Genomic DNA, 16,956 nt, shown 5'->3' with positions numbered 1-16,956 from the left:
TAAGTATCAGAGATTTCAGTTCTGTAGCATGTAATAAGATTCCTAAGGGAGTCAAAATTAGCTCTGCTATTACACAGTGGAGAGAGAGAAGGGATCAAAATAACATTTGAGGGCCCCACCCCCAAAAGGCCCCCACACTACCAGGTAAACATCCTTGCCCCCAGCCTCTCTCAAATCACTGGGTTTTGGAACCCATGTCCCTTGCCTAGCGAGTGCTGCTTAGTTGAGGGCGAGTCCCTCCATCATAAAATGCCAAGTACAATTCTACTGTCCTTGATTCATATAACTAGGATAATAACACTTTATTACTCCTGCCCCAATAACAAAGAGACCGGGGATCCCACAGCAGCCAAAGTGACCATTTGGGCAGGCAGTCCATCATGTTTGGCAGGGTGGGTGTGTCCATGCAAACAAGATCAGCCCCTGAAGTTCTTTTCCACAGCTCACCACCAGATGTCAGGGTAGAGCTCATTCTGACTCTACTTACACTTGTATTAATCCCCATCTTCCCCATTTTAACCAATAATTTCTCATGTTATACCATGTTAAATGCTTTATTGACATTCAGCTAGACTCGATCTACTGCATTTCTCTTCTCTGAGAAAACAGTTCTCTTACACTGGTCTACAATTTTTGAGAAGTCGTCTGCTTCAGAGATAAAATGTGCTATTTATTATGTATTTTGATGTGCTGAATTCAAATATGACAATTAAAACAACTGATTGGCTACTGTTTCTAAGATATTTAAGTTTTTACATTTTATGTCTATGTATATTGTGTAGATAGTAGCGTTTTAATCATAAATTGTAAACCTAGGTCTTTTCATGTGTTTATGGTTGCTTTACATGATAATATTCACCTGCCCTGTTTATGTAACACTTTAAAAATCAGCAAAAGGGTTATATAAATAAAATTTATTATGAAACAAAAGGCAAAAAACTATTATGTATATAGTTTAGTCCTATTCAATGTCTATTCGGCGCTTCTTGGCTTGTCTCTTGTATTCATTAAATGGAGCATCTCTTGTCACTGTCCAGCAATAGTCTGCAAGCATTGATGGGCTCCATTTGCCCTGATAGCGTTTCTCCATTATTGCAATGTCCTGGTGAAATCGCTCACCGTGCTCGTCGCTCACTGCTCTGCAGTTCGGTGGAAAAAAATCTCGATGAGAGTGCAAAAAATGTATCTTTAGTGACATGTTGCAACCAAGGCTTTTGTATGCATTGAGGAGGTTTTTCACAAACAACCTGTAGTTATCTGCCTTGTTGTTTCCAAGAAAATTTATTGCCACTAACTGGAAGGCTTTCCATGCCGTCTTTTCCTTGCCACGCAATGCATGATCAAATGCATCATCTCGAAGAAGTTCACGAATCTGAGGACCAACAAAGACACCTTCCTTTATCTTAGCTTCACTTAACCTTGGAAATTTTCCATGGAGGTACTTGAAAGCTGCTTGTGTTTTGTCAATGGCCTTGACAAAGTTCTTCATCAGACCCAGCTTGATGTGTAAGGGTGGTAACAAAATCTTCCTTGATTCAACAAGTGGTGGATGCTGAACACTTTTCCTCCCAGGCTCCAATGACTGTCGGAGTGGCCAAACTTTCTTGATGTAGTGGGAATCTCTTGCACAACTATTCCATTCTCAGAGAAGACAGCAGTACTTTGTGTATCCAGTCTGCAGACCAAGCAAGAGAGCAACAACCTTCAAATTGCCACAAAGCTGCCACTGATGTTGGTCATAGTTTATGCACCTCAAAAGTTGTTTCATGTTGTCATAGGTTTCCTTCATATGGACTGCATGACCAACTGGAATTGATGGCAAAACATTGCCATTATGCAGTAAAACAGCTTTAAGACTCATCTTTGATGAATCAATGAACAGTCTCCACTCATCTGGATCGTGAACGATGTTGAGGGCTGCCATCACACCATCGATGTTGTTGCAGGCTACAAGATCACCTTCCATGAAGAAGAATGGGACAAGATCCTTTTGATGGTCACAGAACATGGAAACCCTAACATCACCTGCCAGGAGATTCCACTGCTGTAGTCTGGAGCCCAACAGCTCTGCCTTAGTCTTGGGTAGTTCCAAATCCCTGACAAGGTCATTCAGTTCACCTTGTGTTATGAGGTGTGGTTCAGAGGAGGAGGATGGGAGAAAAGGTGGGTCCTGTGACATTGATGGTTCAGGACCAGAAGTTTCATCCTCTTCCTCTTCCTCGTCTGACTCAAGTGAGAATGATTCTGGTGCATCAGGAACTGGCAGTCCTTCTCCGTGGGGTACTGGGCGTATAGCTGATGGAATGTTTGGATAATGCACAGTCCACTTTTTCTTCTTTGACACACCTTTCCCAACTGGAGGCACCATGCAGAAATAACAATTGCTGGTATGATCTGTTGGCTCTCTCCAAATCATTGGCACTGCAAAAGGCATAGATTTCCTTTTCCTGTTCAACCAATGGCAAAGCTTTGTTGCACAAGTGTTGCAGCATATGTGTGGGGCCCACCTCTTGTCCTGATCTCCAATTTTGCAGCCAAAATAAAGGTGATAGGCTTTCTTAACCATAGTGGTTATACTGCGCTTTTGTGATGCAAAAGTCACTTCACCACAAACATAGCAGAAGTTATCTGCACTGTTCACACAAGTACAAGGCATCTCTGCTCACTTTGGCTAAACAGAAATGTGTCCCTTTGCAAAATCAAACACTGACAAATAAGAGAGCATGACACTGTATGATTTCTAGAGCTGATGTAGGGCAATTAGTTCAGCAGAGTGATGTAAGCTTCGTTATGATTGCATCATCCATGACTTCTAGGAATAACATGATGCAATTCATATCATGTATGACGCAATACCAGCTTCAGATTGCATCATTCATTGTTTTGCCTAAAAAGCAAGTACTGTCCAAACCCAGTCATAGATTTATTCATAGATCCAGCCAAAGGTGTATTTCAGTCATTTCTGGTTTAAATTGAGATCCCTTCCCTTTATAACTCACTTATCCTCCGCCATTCCCAAGTCCAGGGTCGTATATACTGACCCAATAGCATATCTTGAAAAATAGAGCCAATCAACAATTTTAAGCATCATTTTCGTTCTCAGTGACCCAGAATTGGTAAAGTTTGACTACATTTATTTCAGAAGCATTTTGGCTGTAGAGCAGTGTTATCAAAGAAAGATATCCGGTTAGTCCGGCATGATCTATCTTTGCCCCTACATTCTGACCCCTACATTCTACATCTTCCTCCTTGTAGAAAACTGAGGCAAAATATTCATGTTGTTTTGGGGCCATACCTGGATTATCCTTAATTTCTACCCATTCTCGCTGACCGAGAGAGGAATCAAGTTGAACGCTAAATGTGTTTTATTTAAGTTAACCGTTAAAATTGCCAATTCTTTTTGAACATGAGTCTTAACAGATACAGGTAGGCTGCTGAATAATCAACTGGCTGCATTTATGGAATAAGATACATCAGATAAATAGATTAACTTTTATATTTTAGGTCTGAACATCTGTTCGAAAAAAACAGTTGCTTCCAGTTTTTATTCCATTTCCATTGTGTTCCTTTTCTTGCATAGCATTGAAGGATCTGGAAGATGCAGCTTGTAAAGAAGGTGAGTTTTTGCTTTAATTACTGGCCTGTTATCTCATTCCCATTCAAAGGGTGTAGTGACATACAGCTACTGCTAATGACAATAGGTCAACTCCTGTTTGCCCTACTAACCTGAAAAGTCTTCTTGAAATTCTCACAAGAGTAAGGCAAACAGGATTTGGTCAATAACGAGAGAGTCTGTTACCTTTGGAAGGGGAGTTAATTACCAAAGATAGTAGGAATCCATTTTATTTTTACCCCTTTCAATTGAAGCAGCTGCAGCTAGTCAAAGTTCAGGGCACTCCAGATATTTCCAGTTAAGAGGAGAAGTTGACAGTGGAGTCTTGTACCTTTTGATGCAATCATCTTTATTTATAAAGAACATACAAAGTCCTGCTTCTTCAAACACAGGAGGAATAAAAAACCATGAGAGAGTGTTCTTGCTCACAGCTCCAACAGTTCAGCTGTGTGTGCCTAGCTTTCTTTCTGCTTTTCTCTCTCTCTCTCTCTCTCTCTCTCTCTCACACACACACACACACACACACACACACACACACACACACACACACACACCCTTACCCAAAGACAATGCCCAGCAGAGCTCTCTGACTACATAGCTCAAATTCTTGACTGCCACTGTGGTTTAGAACAGTGGTTCTGAACCTGTTTGTAAACCTTGATGGCCTCTTGCGACTCAGTAAATAGCTAACTAATTGACATTCCCCAACTCCTGTGCCACAGGGCTGGCTGGGCATGGCTCCCCGCTCCAGGTGTTGTGACCGGGTACATGGGGTTGCAGTGCCACACAAGCAAATTTGGCCCAGCCAGCCCCTCCATTACCATGACGTGGGGGTAACTGGACCAAACTTGTGTGATGTTGTGTCCCTCCATTAGGATGAGATAGGAGCCACCACTGCAGGCTGAGTGCGGGGCAGGCTTTGCAACCCTCCCCTCCCCAGGGAGAATCCAATCACCCTGCCTCCCCTCTCCAGGGAGACTCCTGCCTCCCCTCCCCAGGCCTCCTGCATCACCCTTTGACACATTTTGGTGACCCAAATAGGGGCTGCACCCCATGCACTGAGAAACCCTGTTTAAACTGCTATTGTTTCTTATGTTTAACCTAAATGAAGGGCAGCTGCTACACTCATCAGCTGAAGGGCCTTTAAGCCGACCTATAACAGTATGAATCGTTATATCCTGTTTTCAGTTCCATGCTGAGGAATTCACGTCCAAGAAGATCAGTTACATTTTAGTCTTTTTAAATGGGAGTCAGGGCTTATGTAATAGGCCTGATGACAATGGTGCGGACGTAAATGGTGAGATGAGGTAACACTTTTATTTTATGTTACAAATCTCAGTTATCATATCAAGGGATAAGATGCCCTTGGCTCAGTGAAAGCCATTCTGTTACAGTATATTTCTATTTTGAAATTCCTGCTCTGACCAGGACTGAGGAACTGCAAGGAGCTGTTAGCCAAAGGGAATATTCTGAGCGGCTGGTACACCATCTATCCCAAAGGCTGCACTGCCATGCGTGTGCTGTGTGACATGGACACAGATGGTGGAGGCTGGATTGTAAGTAAGAATTGAGCATAATGATGCTCGTCAGACAGCTTCATGTCTCAAAGTGGGAGTCAACTCTTTCCAAGAGTGTTTGTTTTATATAGAACAGGAGTACTTGTGGCACCTTAGAGACTAACAAATTTATTTGAGCATAAGCCCATGAAAACTTATGCTCAAATAAATTTGTTAGTCTCTAAGGTGCCACAAGTACTCCTGTTCTTTTTGCGGATACAGACTAACACGGCTGCTACTCTGAAACCTGTTTTATATAGGTAAATAAAAGCAAGTGTATCCATAGAACATAGTGTCAGAGTGAAAATAAAATTTCATTCTTAAATGAAAGCAAGACAGAATTCACTATTGCAGAGGTTAGCAACATGCATGTGTCCCATTGTTCACTCTATCCCCTTGCAAGTCACTATATTTGTGGGTATTTGGTAGGCCTACCTGATGCTCTCTTCTTGCAGCACCTTCTCTCCGCACTGCCCTCTCAGGGTTCAGCTCATGGAACCTGTTGTTCACAGGCAAAACTAAATGCAAGCAAATGATCAATGTAGTTGGTGTTGATTTTAATTTTGCTGAAAGCCTTTCAGTTAAGTTTCCTTTTTATAGAACAACTGATGTAAGATGCTAAATTTTATGGGTAAATTTTCAGTTCTGGGCATGAGGCATTTAGACTCATCATTCCTATTAACAGCACACATCACTCAGAAATTCTCCAGAGATGCTATGAGACATAAAACTTCAGGTTCACTTTATCAGTTTCCCACCTGAGTTTTTTATTTCCTCTCAGGTCTTTCAGAGACGGGCAGATGGCTCCGTTGATTTTTTCCGTGACTGGGATTCGTACAAGAGGGGTTTTGGAAGCTCGCTGACAGAATTCTGGCTGGGGAACGACAATATTCACCTATTAACATCTCTTGGTATAGACATTATGGATACATTTTCCCCCTACAATTCTGTAACCAAGAAAGAAAGTTTAGCACAAGGTGGAGCACACCAGTAGCACTGAAACTGCTGCCCGAATCCAAACTGGTTATTCCCTATAGAACAGTCCTGCCAGGAAAAGTTATCAAAACTAGCAACACTCTCTAGCTGTGCTGGCTACAAGTAAGCTTGGTTACATTTAGAGATGGTAGAGGTGACTGAATAGTGAATATCCAGCATCTGATCGTATGTTAAATCTAATCCCGCTCCCTCCTTGGGTAACTCGGACCTGCGCAGTGTTATGTCATGTCATTTACAGAGACAATGGATGAAGTCCCATTGAAGTCAGTTGCAAAAATGTCATTAACTTCAATGGGGCCAGGATTTTACCCAACTTCTCCAGAAGGTGAGACATCCAAACTGACAAATCGAAATCCTGGCCAATTAACTGTTTCAGCCCTGTTGCATAATTTCCTAAGGTAGCGACCCGGCTCTTGCCAGAGACTGTGATCCTGTGAATGAGCGGTGCAAGAAGCTCTTAGGCTGTCGTTGCCCAGTAGGTTAGCAAGCAGCAAAATAACCAGTCCACCTATGACTGTAGACACAGCTATCTACCAAGCATCTGCAGAATAAGTCAGCTTCAAATCTAGCTAAATTCTCTCTGTCTTTCTCCATGTTCCTAATGGTTCCTTCTTGTCTCCAATTTGACTCATAGAATCACAGAATATCAGGGTTGGAAGGGACCTCAGGAGGTCATCTAGTCCAACCCCCTGCTCAAAGCAGGATGAATCCCCAACTAAATCATCCCAGCCAGGGCATTGTGAAGTCTGACCTTAAAAACCTCTGAGATCCAGAATTGTGAACTAATTCCAGTGACAGGGATTCTCAGCTAACCAGTGGGGGCAAGACAGGTGCTGAGGTTGCCTTTTGCTGGTTCATTAGTGAACTGACTCTGGGCAGCCCACGGAGTGGTGAATGCTCCCGATTCTGATCTATTAGCTGGAACAGAAGTGTTAGCTGTAGGTGCGCTTTGCTAATGGGGAGGTGAGATTGGGGGGTGTTTCTGGGTTAGCAATGGTTCATAAATTGATGGTTTGGCCTGTGAAGATGAGGCTCACCCAAAAATAAACCCAAAATTATACAAGATGCTAATGGAATGTATTGAATATTTGCTAATCTTCATGTCTTTAACAGGAACTAACGAACTGCGCATTGACCTCCGAGATGTTGAAAATAACTATGTGTTTGCCAAGTACAAGTCGTTTAAAATTTTAGGCGAGACTCAGAAATACAAGCTGATTCTAGGAGACTTTATTAACAGCAGTGCAGGTAGGTGGTTGCCCCATTCTGCAGTGATCATACCAGAGGGAGCACATGGAAATAGAGCTAAAATGTACACGATCTTGTGGCTAAACATGAAATCCCACCATCGGCAAAATCTGAGTTTAGCCTCTTAGAAAACCACAGGCTCATGTTTAATTACAGCATCTGAAAACTCCACCCCCGACATAATCTGGGAAGATGTCACCTCAAGCATCATTTAGTAAAAGAATAGGCTTCCTGTGAATCCTGTGAAGTCAGATTTGGGATTGTTACGATTACTCCTATGATGGTTCAGTGTCATAGGACTGGTGTAAAAAGTTTCCTCCAATAAGTTTGCAGCAAAAATAGTCTCAGATGATGATTCTGCAAGTGGGAGGGAAATAGGTATGGAAACCATAAAAGGGGCTTCTTGATTAAGAAAAGAGGGTGCATTCATTCTAGTGTTAAAATAGAGGCAGTCTAAGCCACTCTGCCAGCATAGGGGTTGAATAAACTGCTGGCCTGATTTAGAGAAGCTCTCTTTCCACTCTCCTATATGCTGAGAGTAATCATACACTACTCCTGCCACCTGACGCCAACAGTTAGATAGCAGGTCATAGGTACCTCGCAGGACTCAATGTTACCTCATTAGTGAGGTCGGGTTGTTGCTGGCAGCCAGCATTGGTAGAAGCCCTCTGTAAAGAAGGGGATGAGAAATGAAATGAGGTGTTTGGCCACATACACAGATACACAAAAACATTCTGCATACCAAGGCATTTGGACTTGAACTTTAGGAGATGATTCTGGCGAGGAACAAAGATATTTTCCTGTGCATGTGCAAGTCATGTAAGTGAAGGGAAGTCAGAGAGGTAACCTGAGCCACTGAAAAGCCTTTTTGTGGGGGGAGGGATAGCTCAGTGGTTTGAGCATTGGCCTGCTAAACCCAGGGTTGTGAGTTCAATCCTTGAGGGGGCCACTTGGGGATCTGGGGCAAAATCAGTACTTGGTCCTGCTAGTGAAGGCAGGGGGCTGGACTTGATGACCTTTCAAGGTCCCTTCCAGTTCTAGGAGATGGGATATCTCCATTAATTTATTTATTATTATTTATTAGTTTCCAGGGTTTAGAAATGTGTAAGCATGACCCCCATGTAAACAAGGCCAGGTACGTTAATGGAAATAAAACTGAAGACATGTATAAAAGCTGTAAACCAACATGTTATGATTGTGACAAATTCACCTTGGTCCTGTAAAGGAAAATTGTGTCTTCCCTATCAGAATTCCCTATCAGAAGTGTTGTTTACTACTTCTCATAACACAAGAACTAGAGGTCACCAAATTAAATTAATAGGCAGCAGGTTTAAAGCAAATGAAAGGAAGTATTTCTTCACACAATGCACAGTCAAGCTGTGGAACTCCTGGCCAGAGGATGCTGTGAAGGCCAAGACCATAACAGGGTTCAAAAAAGAACTAGATAAATTCATGGAGGATAGGTCCATCAGTGGCTATTAGCCAGGATGGGCAGGGATGGTGTCCCTAGCCTCTGTTTGCCAGAAGCTGGGAATGAGCGACAGGGGATGGATCACTTGATGATCACCTGTTCTGGTCATTCCCTCTGGAGCACCCAGCACTGGCCACTGTCTGAAGATAGGATACTGGCCTAGATGGACCTTTGGTCTGACCCAGTAGGGCCATTCTTATGTTCTTAAAATTATTTGAGCATGTCAACTAAACAGTAAATAAAATATATATATTTAGACTTTGAAAAAGTCTTTGAAATTTTGAGACCTCTCAAAAAAAAGCTATAAAGGAAACTAAATAGTGATAGAGTGAGATGCAGTGTATTAGTGTGGATCAGAAATGGGCTAAAATAAGGAATAACTGGTCAATTTTGAACGTGGTTAAAGTTTAACACTCTCAGGCTGCAAGGATCTGGTGGTGTCTAATGTGTTTATTAATGAGAGGGAAATCTGAGTAATAAGGTGGCAACAGCTGCATCTGATAATCTTAAAAAATGTTGTGTGAGGAACTTCAGAGGATCTAGCCCAGGTTGGTTGATGGTAGATGAAACTCACTGCTGACCCATGCAAAGTAACACACATCAGAAGGAATGATTTTCGCTTCTCGTACACATTGCTGGGTTCTAAATTAGCTGCAGCCACTCAGGAAAAAGATCTGGGCATCACTGTGGACATCTCAATGAAACTCATTATGTAGCAAAGCTTAAAAAGCAGCCAAGTATTGAGATGCCTAAGGAATGAGAGCAAATACTGAAGGAATTATTTATAATGCAATGTTGTTGTATGCCCTGACGTGGAATAGTGTGTCCAGTTTTGATCCAGATGACTCAGCAGTACAACCTAAACCGAGAAGGTTCAGAAGTGAGCAACAAAAAGGATTAAAACTGGGATTTTCAAAGGAGCCTAAGGGCTTGTGCACAGACAGAAGCTATTGCAAAATAAATTAAGGTGTGAATTTAAGTGCAATAGCTATACCATGCTAACTCCCCATGTGGACACTCTTCTCACTCACTAAAAGCGCCGTTGTGTATTCAGTTTAATCCACTGAATTAAGCTAAACCACAGAAAGGCACTTTTCATGCGAAATAAATGTTCGCGCAGTGAGCTATTCTATAATAGCTATTCTGGACTTCTGCTTCATGTAGACAAGCCCTGGGAATGTGAGGGTGCCCAAATCCCATTGAAATGTAATGGAAGTTGTGTGTCTGGCTCCCTCTTAACGCTCAGCCTAGAAGCCTGGAGACGCTGCCACTGAAAGAGAGAATGAAAAGATTGGAACTGTGTAGTCTGAAGAGGAGGCAAATGAGGGTGAATCTGCTCCTCCCAGTTACCCTTCTCTTAATACAAACATAGGGCAACCTCCAATTAAAGTGAACAGCAGTAAATTTAAAACATATAAAGGAAATATTTTCATATGCAAGATTTAATTAACCCATTGAACTTATTGCCACAGTATATCAAGACCAGCTATTCAGTAGGATTCAGGAAAGGATGGGACATTTATATGGATAATTCGAATGCTCCCAGCTTTCTTAGGCAAGACATTATAAGGCATGTAAAACCTCACCATTCTGGGCAGAAATCAGTCTCCTAACCGACATGGTTAGGAAGAAACATCCTCTGTGAGCCAGTTACTGGACATAGTTGGAGACAGGAAACAGTATTTGGTGGTGCCCTGTTCTAAACTGATACAATTCCCTGTATATGTAGGGCTGAGAGGGTGGGCCTCTGAGCCCTGCTTTCAGGGCCGGCTCCAGCATTTCTGCCGCCCCAAGCAAAAAACAAAAAACAAAACAAAAAAAAAGCCGCGATCGGCGGCGGCAGTTCAGCGGCAGGTCCTTCGCTCCTAGAGGTGCCCCCCCTCTCCCTTGGCCACCCCAAGCACCTGCTTGTTAAGCTGGTGCCTGGAGCCGGCCCTGCCTGCTTTAAAAACAGCCCCACCCTTCTCTCTCCTCAGAAAAATGTTGTTTCTGCAGCACCCGGAATGTATTGCAAGGGCTTTGTTTTACCCCATGACATGGGAAATGAACTATCCGACTCTAGAACCAGTAACTAAGAAACAACTGGGGTAAAAAGATCTTTTTTGTTTTTATCACAGGTGATTCATTATCATACCACAAGAACATGTTCTTTACAACAAAAGACCGTGATAATGATCTAGCTTCCTCCAATTGTGCTACAGATTTGAAGGGGGGCTGGTGGTACCGTAAGTGCCATGACTCAAACCTCAATGGGATGTATTGGCTGGGAGCCCATAATAGCACCGGAGATGGTATGAACTGGCACGCCAGAAGAGGCAAGAAATATTCCTTCAAACTCTCAGAAATGAAATTTCGGCCTGTTCAGCAATGATGAGATGGCAGCACATGTTCCTTCTGCTTTCCCAGGCATCCCTTTGCAGTGAGCACAGGTGGAAAAAACTGCAGAGAGGAACCAGCCAAAACCACCGGCCACTAGGAGCAGCTGCAGGAGCTTCCAAAGCAGGGACCTTCAGCCATTCACAGAACTTCCTCCTGTTTCTCTGCCCTCTGCTGATTTGTCTTTTGGCCACAACCCTTTCCTCAGTCTCTTAACTTCACCATCACACTTATTCCTCTTACCCTTTTCCCTAACCCTGCCCCCTCAGCCTCCTTTCCTGCAATGTCCCCTCTCCCTTCCCCTTTCTTTCCATGTAGCCGATCCCCTCCAACTTAACACCCCCTCTCCAACCAACAGCAATAAAATCATGGCACTAAAATGACATTTGCTGCCACTGCATTGTTCACTCTGCTTGTGTGTTCTAGCGCTTCCCCCACCCAGTGTCTGTCCTGTCAATGTAGCTTGTGAGTTCTTCTGGGCAGGGACTGTCTGAGCTCTTCAGGTTGAGCACTCTTGTACATGGAGATTTTGGCAAACCGGTGAAATGCCTGAAACCACGATTGCTTATTGCTAAAAGCAGCCAAGTCAGCAGGCCGTAAATTGGCCATGCAGCAGCCTTAGCTTGACCAAGGCAGGAGGGGAGGGGGGTTTTGGGTGCCACAGAAAGGGCAGCTTGACCCCACGTCCTTCCTGATAAGAATTGTGTTGAAGTTGCTGATACATGCATTTTAGAAGAGCAGGATGTGCTGTCAGGAATGTGTCTGACAGGGCCTCAAGGCTGCAAACTCTGGGGAAAAACCACCCCTGGTTAATCAATAATCAGAAGGAAACCTCTTGCTTGACCGTTGAAACTGCTTACTTAACAAGTTTTCTTTAAGTGACATGTCATTGTATTACTAATGTATAAATGAGGAGGAAAAGTTTGAGGTAGCGGGACTCTCCCTCTGGATGCATTTTGTGTTCCCCACCAGCTGCCGCTGTGCCACTCGAGAGCCACACTTAGCTTCAGTAATTATCGAGGGTTGGGGGTGTGTTACTAACCTGTTGCAGACGTGTGTAAGTGCCTGAGACTAAGTGACGTTTAGCTTTAAGTGAAAGCACTCTTGTGTTGTTCTGTTTGTGCCAGCCATCGATCGGTCGGACGCCTGTGTCTCCCCTGATTTATTTCCTGACACCATCTCGCACAGAGTAAAAGTTACCAAGAGCTTTGGGTTGGAAGAACTGTGGGTAACACTCTGGTTGGTCGTTAGGCGCTGCCATAATAAATATGGTTAATAATATATGTCTGCACAAGTTTCTACATTGCAAATGCTTGCACTGGCATTGTGAAAACACTTTGTGGATTGGGAGCTGTAAGAGGAAAAAAGGGATACTTTGAAAGAGGAGCGGGAGAAACAAAAACCAAGTAAAGACAATGAGGGACAGCAGGAGAGATGGCGTGGGAGTGTGGTTTTGCAACTGCTATGAAGAAAGGTGGTTTTACAGCCTGGCCCAATAGCCCTTTACAGGGTCACCGGTCTGTTGGAAGTGGGCACAAGTGCTGGGCCCCACGTGCTTCCAAGCTCACTGAGTCTGGACAGAGTCTAGCCACTATATCTAGCACTGGGGTGCTAAGGGACATTCCCAGACTCCACCCTTGTGTCTGATGCCTCTAGTAGTAGATTTCCCCTGCCACACACACAAAAGATTAATGGAGGCGATAAGGAGGATGGCACAAGAAGTCCCACCCACCTCATTGCCACCACAAGTCCTGCCTTAACCAGAGATGACAACTCCCTTTTGGGGAATGGCCAATCCCCCAGCTTATGGCCCCTAACCCTCAACAAGAAGGCCTGTTTTACCTAGCAAGGGAAGCCAATAGGATTTAGTCAATCCTTAAACCAGACCCTGAAACATGAAAAGTTACCATCTCTCTGCTGACAACTCACAAATCTACTTCTCTACACCTGACTAGTCTCCTGTCCAAGCTAAAATCTCTACCTGTCTCTCTGACATCTCCATATGGAGGTCTAGCTGTCAGCTAGAATAAATAAGAAGAAAACAAAGAAAGAAGAAGTGGGACCACTAAACACTGAGGGTGGAGTAAGGGTTAAGGATAATCTAGGCATGGCCCAATATCTAAACAAATACTTTGCCTCAGTCTTTAATGAGGCTAATGAGGAGCTTAGGGATAATGGGAGGATGACAAATGGGAATGAGAATATGGAGGTAGATATTACCGCATCCGAGGTAGAAGCCACACTCAAACAGCTTAATGGGACTAAATTGGGGGGGCCCAGATAATCTTCATCCAAGAATATTAAAGGAACTGGCACATGAAATTGCAAGCCCATTAACAAGAATTTTTAATGAATCAGTAAACTCAGGGGTTGTATCGTACGACTGGAGAATTGCTAATATAGTTCCTATTTTTAAGAAAGGGGGAAAAAAGTGATCCGAGTAACTATAGGCCTGTTAGTTTGACATCTGTAGTATGCAAGGTCTTGGAAAAAATTTTGAAGGAGAAAGTAGTTAAGGACATTGAGGTCAATGGTAATTGGGACAAAATACAACATGGTTTTACAAAAGGTAGAGCGTGCCAAACCAACCTGGTCTCCTTCTTCGAGAAGGTAACAGATTTTTTAGACAAAGGAAACGCATTGGATCTAATTTACCTCGATTTCAGTAAGGCATTTGATACGGTTCCATGTGGGGAATTATTAGCTAAATTGGAAAAGATAGGGATCAATATGAAAATTGAAAGGTGGATAAGGAACTGGTTAAAGGGGAGATTACAACGGGTCATACTGAAAGGTGAACTGTCAGGCTGGAAGGAGATTACTAGTGGAGTTCCTCAGGGATCAGTTTTGGGACCAATCTTATTTAATCTTTTTATTACTGACCTTGGCACAAAAAGTGGGAATGTGCTAATAAAGTTTGCGGATGACACAAAGCTGGGAGGTATTGCTAATACAGAGAAGGACCGGAATATCATACAGGAAGATCTGGATGACCTTGAAAACTGGAGTAATAGTAATAGGATGAAATTTAATAGTGAAAAGTGCAAGGTCATGCATTTAGGGATTAATAACAAGAAGTTTGGTTATAAATTGGGGACACATCAGTTAGAAGTAATAGAGGAGGAGAAAGACCTTGGATTATTGGTTGATCACAGGATGACTATGCGCCGCCAATGTGATATGGCCGTTAAAAAAGCTAATGCGATCTTGGGATGCATCAAGCGAGGTATTTCCAGTAAAGATAAGGAGGTGTTAGTACCGTTATACAAGGCACTGGTGAGACCTCATCTGGAATATTGTGTGCAGTTCTGGTCTCCCATGTTTAAGAAGGATGAATTCAAACGGGAACAGGTACAGAGAAGGGCTACCAGGATGATCCGAGGAATGGAAAACCTGTCTTATGAAAGGAGACTCAAAGAGCTTGGCTTGCTTAGCCTAACCAAAAGAAGGCTGAGGGGACATATGATTGCTCTTTATAAATATATCAGAGGGATAAATATCAGGGAGGGAGAGGAATTATTTAAGCTTAGTACCACTGTGGACACAAGAACAAATGGATATAAACTGGACATTAGGAAGTTTAGACTTCAAATTAGACGAAGGTTTCTAACCATTAGAGGAGTGAAGTTCTGGAACAACCTTCCAAGGGGAGTAGTGGGGGCAAAAGACATATCTGGCTTTAAGACTAAGCTTGATAAGTTTATGGAGGGGATGGTATGATGGGATAGCCTAATTTTAGCAATTACAGATGCCCCAGTGATTTCCATGGGTGAAGGATTAAGCCCATATCAGCTAAAATCAATGATAATTTCCCCCATGAGACTCGCCTAGCCCTGATTGCTGCCTTTGTTCTGCTCATTTAGTATATTAATAGATTGTCAACTTTAGATAATAAAATATCCCTACCCTTCCTGCTGGAGAAAAGAGAAATATGTTGGGTCAGCAAATGCCGCTTCGCCAGAAATGTGAGTTTGCTCATTTTTCTCTGCAGCTGCTTCACGCTTCTCTTCATGATATTCACACTTCGCTATACACGACTTTCACTTCCCTTCACCTGATTCACACTCCCCTTTAAGCCAATGGCAGGTGTGTGTGTGCATATCAGAGGACCAGATTTACAAATTGGGGTGTCAAAGTAAGTCACTTAAATATGAGATTCATGCGCTTTAGTGAGATTTGGCACCCATGGCCAGATTTTCAAATGATTTCAGCTTAGAGTATGTAGCGAGATGCCCAGTGAGATTTTCAAATTCTATGGGGGCGTTCGATACCTTGGCACTTTTGAAAATCCCACTACACGTCTATCTGCATCTTAGGATGCCTAAATAACTTGGAAATTCTGGCCCCTAGATCCTAATTTAAGTCTCTACATAGGAACTTCAGGTGCTGAGCCTTAGGCACCCAGACTTGAAATTTTGACTTGACCAGGGCTGACTGCAGCATTTTTGCTGCCCCAGGTGGCGGGGGGTGGGGGGGGGGAAGCCAAGCTGCGATCGGCGGCACTTCGGCGGCAGCTCTACCGCCACCGCTTCATTCTTCAGTGGCAATTCGACGGTAGGTCCTTCCCTCTGAGAGGGACTGAGGGACCCGTCGCCGAAGAGCCGGACGTGCTGCCACTTTCCGTTGGCCGCCCCAAGCACCTGCTTCCTTCACTGGTGCCTGGAGCCGGCCCTGCTCTTAATCACTGATAATTCTGTTTTGGAAGGTTCTCGATACAAAATTTCACAATTTTTATTTCAGTAAAGTTTGGAGAAAAAAAATCTATTTTTTTCTGAAATTTCACAATGATTCTACCGAAGTTGGACAGAGTATTTATAATGCTGTAGCTGGACTCATCTCTTTGAAATATCCTGATGCATAACATTAAAAAACTAATACTTAGAAATGGGCTCAGAGTTGAAAATTCTGATTTAGGTTTCAAACACTCACAAAATTAGGTGGCGTTTCGTTTTATTTGGAACCATCATCATCGTCTTGGCCAATCACAAAGGGATGTGGCCTCCTTGCATACAGACCACTACGTGGATCGATTTCTGGCTCTGTCCTTAAGGTTGTCTGGCTCGATATTCAGATTATGTCCATCACCTGCAATCTTATCTCTCCACCAAAACTTTTGGCACCCACCATGTGGTGGCATTCCTTGGTACATGCTTTGGGATTTGCTGGTCTTCCAGTCTAATAATACGTCCAGATCAAAAAAGCTGCTAATGGAGGCTAGTGCTGATGGAGGCAGTTGCTGGATTCAGTTTGAATAGTTTCAGTTTGGATCTTGTCCTGCCACTTGATATGGAGCAGCTGATGGAGATGATGAGGCTCAAAAACATCAATCCGGGGTTCGTCGGCCTTCTTCAGTGCCCACATCTTACTTCCATGCAGTGGAGTTGGTGTGCAGGTTCATGGCACGTTTGATGTCACAACAGATACTGCTGAAGGACCCGCAACATGACAGCAGTTGCCACTGTACAAGTGTCCACCTTTTTTGAGCATCCTCCAGCACTATCTTTGACACTTCCCAAATATTTAACAGTTGCCACCTGCTCTGTGTCCCATCCAGAGACATTAATACTGATCTGGTTGTAATCTGGAGCTGGGGGCATGCTACTTCTTGCCCAAACCAGATTGGGCCATCAGCTGCAGCCATTCACCAAACAGGGCTAACAAGGCAATGTCACCTCACTTCAAAGCAGAATGGTGTT

At 43.4% G+C, this 16,956-nt stretch overlaps 1 protein-coding gene across 6 annotated transcripts in view; it reads left to right on the top strand.

Annotated features, from left to right (window-relative positions):
* Nucleotides 1–12,541, top strand: part of LOC103307452 (ficolin-1-like) — a 43,020-nt gene extending 30,479 nt beyond the window's left edge. For all 6 annotated transcript variants that reach the window (XM_065572176.1, XM_065572172.1, XM_065572175.1 and 3 more), the window contains 5 exons: nt 3,581–3,616; nt 5,042–5,169; nt 5,951–6,080; nt 7,279–7,413; nt 11,002–12,541. In XM_065572176.1, coding sequence (XP_065428248.1) covers nt 3,581–3,616; nt 5,042–5,169; nt 5,951–6,080; nt 7,279–7,413; nt 11,002–11,255 — 683 coding nt within the window. In that variant the 3' untranslated portion in view covers nt 11,256–12,541. The remainder of the gene's footprint in view (nt 1–3,580; nt 3,617–5,041; nt 5,170–5,950; nt 6,081–7,278; nt 7,414–11,001) is intronic.
* Nucleotides 12,542–16,956: the final 4,415 nt, after the last annotated feature.

The sequence above is a fragment of the Chrysemys picta genome, chromosome 18 (genome assembly GCF_011386835.1).
Source record: "Chrysemys picta bellii isolate R12L10 chromosome 18, ASM1138683v2, whole genome shotgun sequence".
Classification (NCBI taxonomy): Eukaryota; Metazoa; Chordata; order Testudines; family Emydidae; genus Chrysemys; species Chrysemys picta.
Note: the sequence above shows the minus strand (reverse complement) of the source record. Positions and strands in the feature narration are given on the sequence as shown.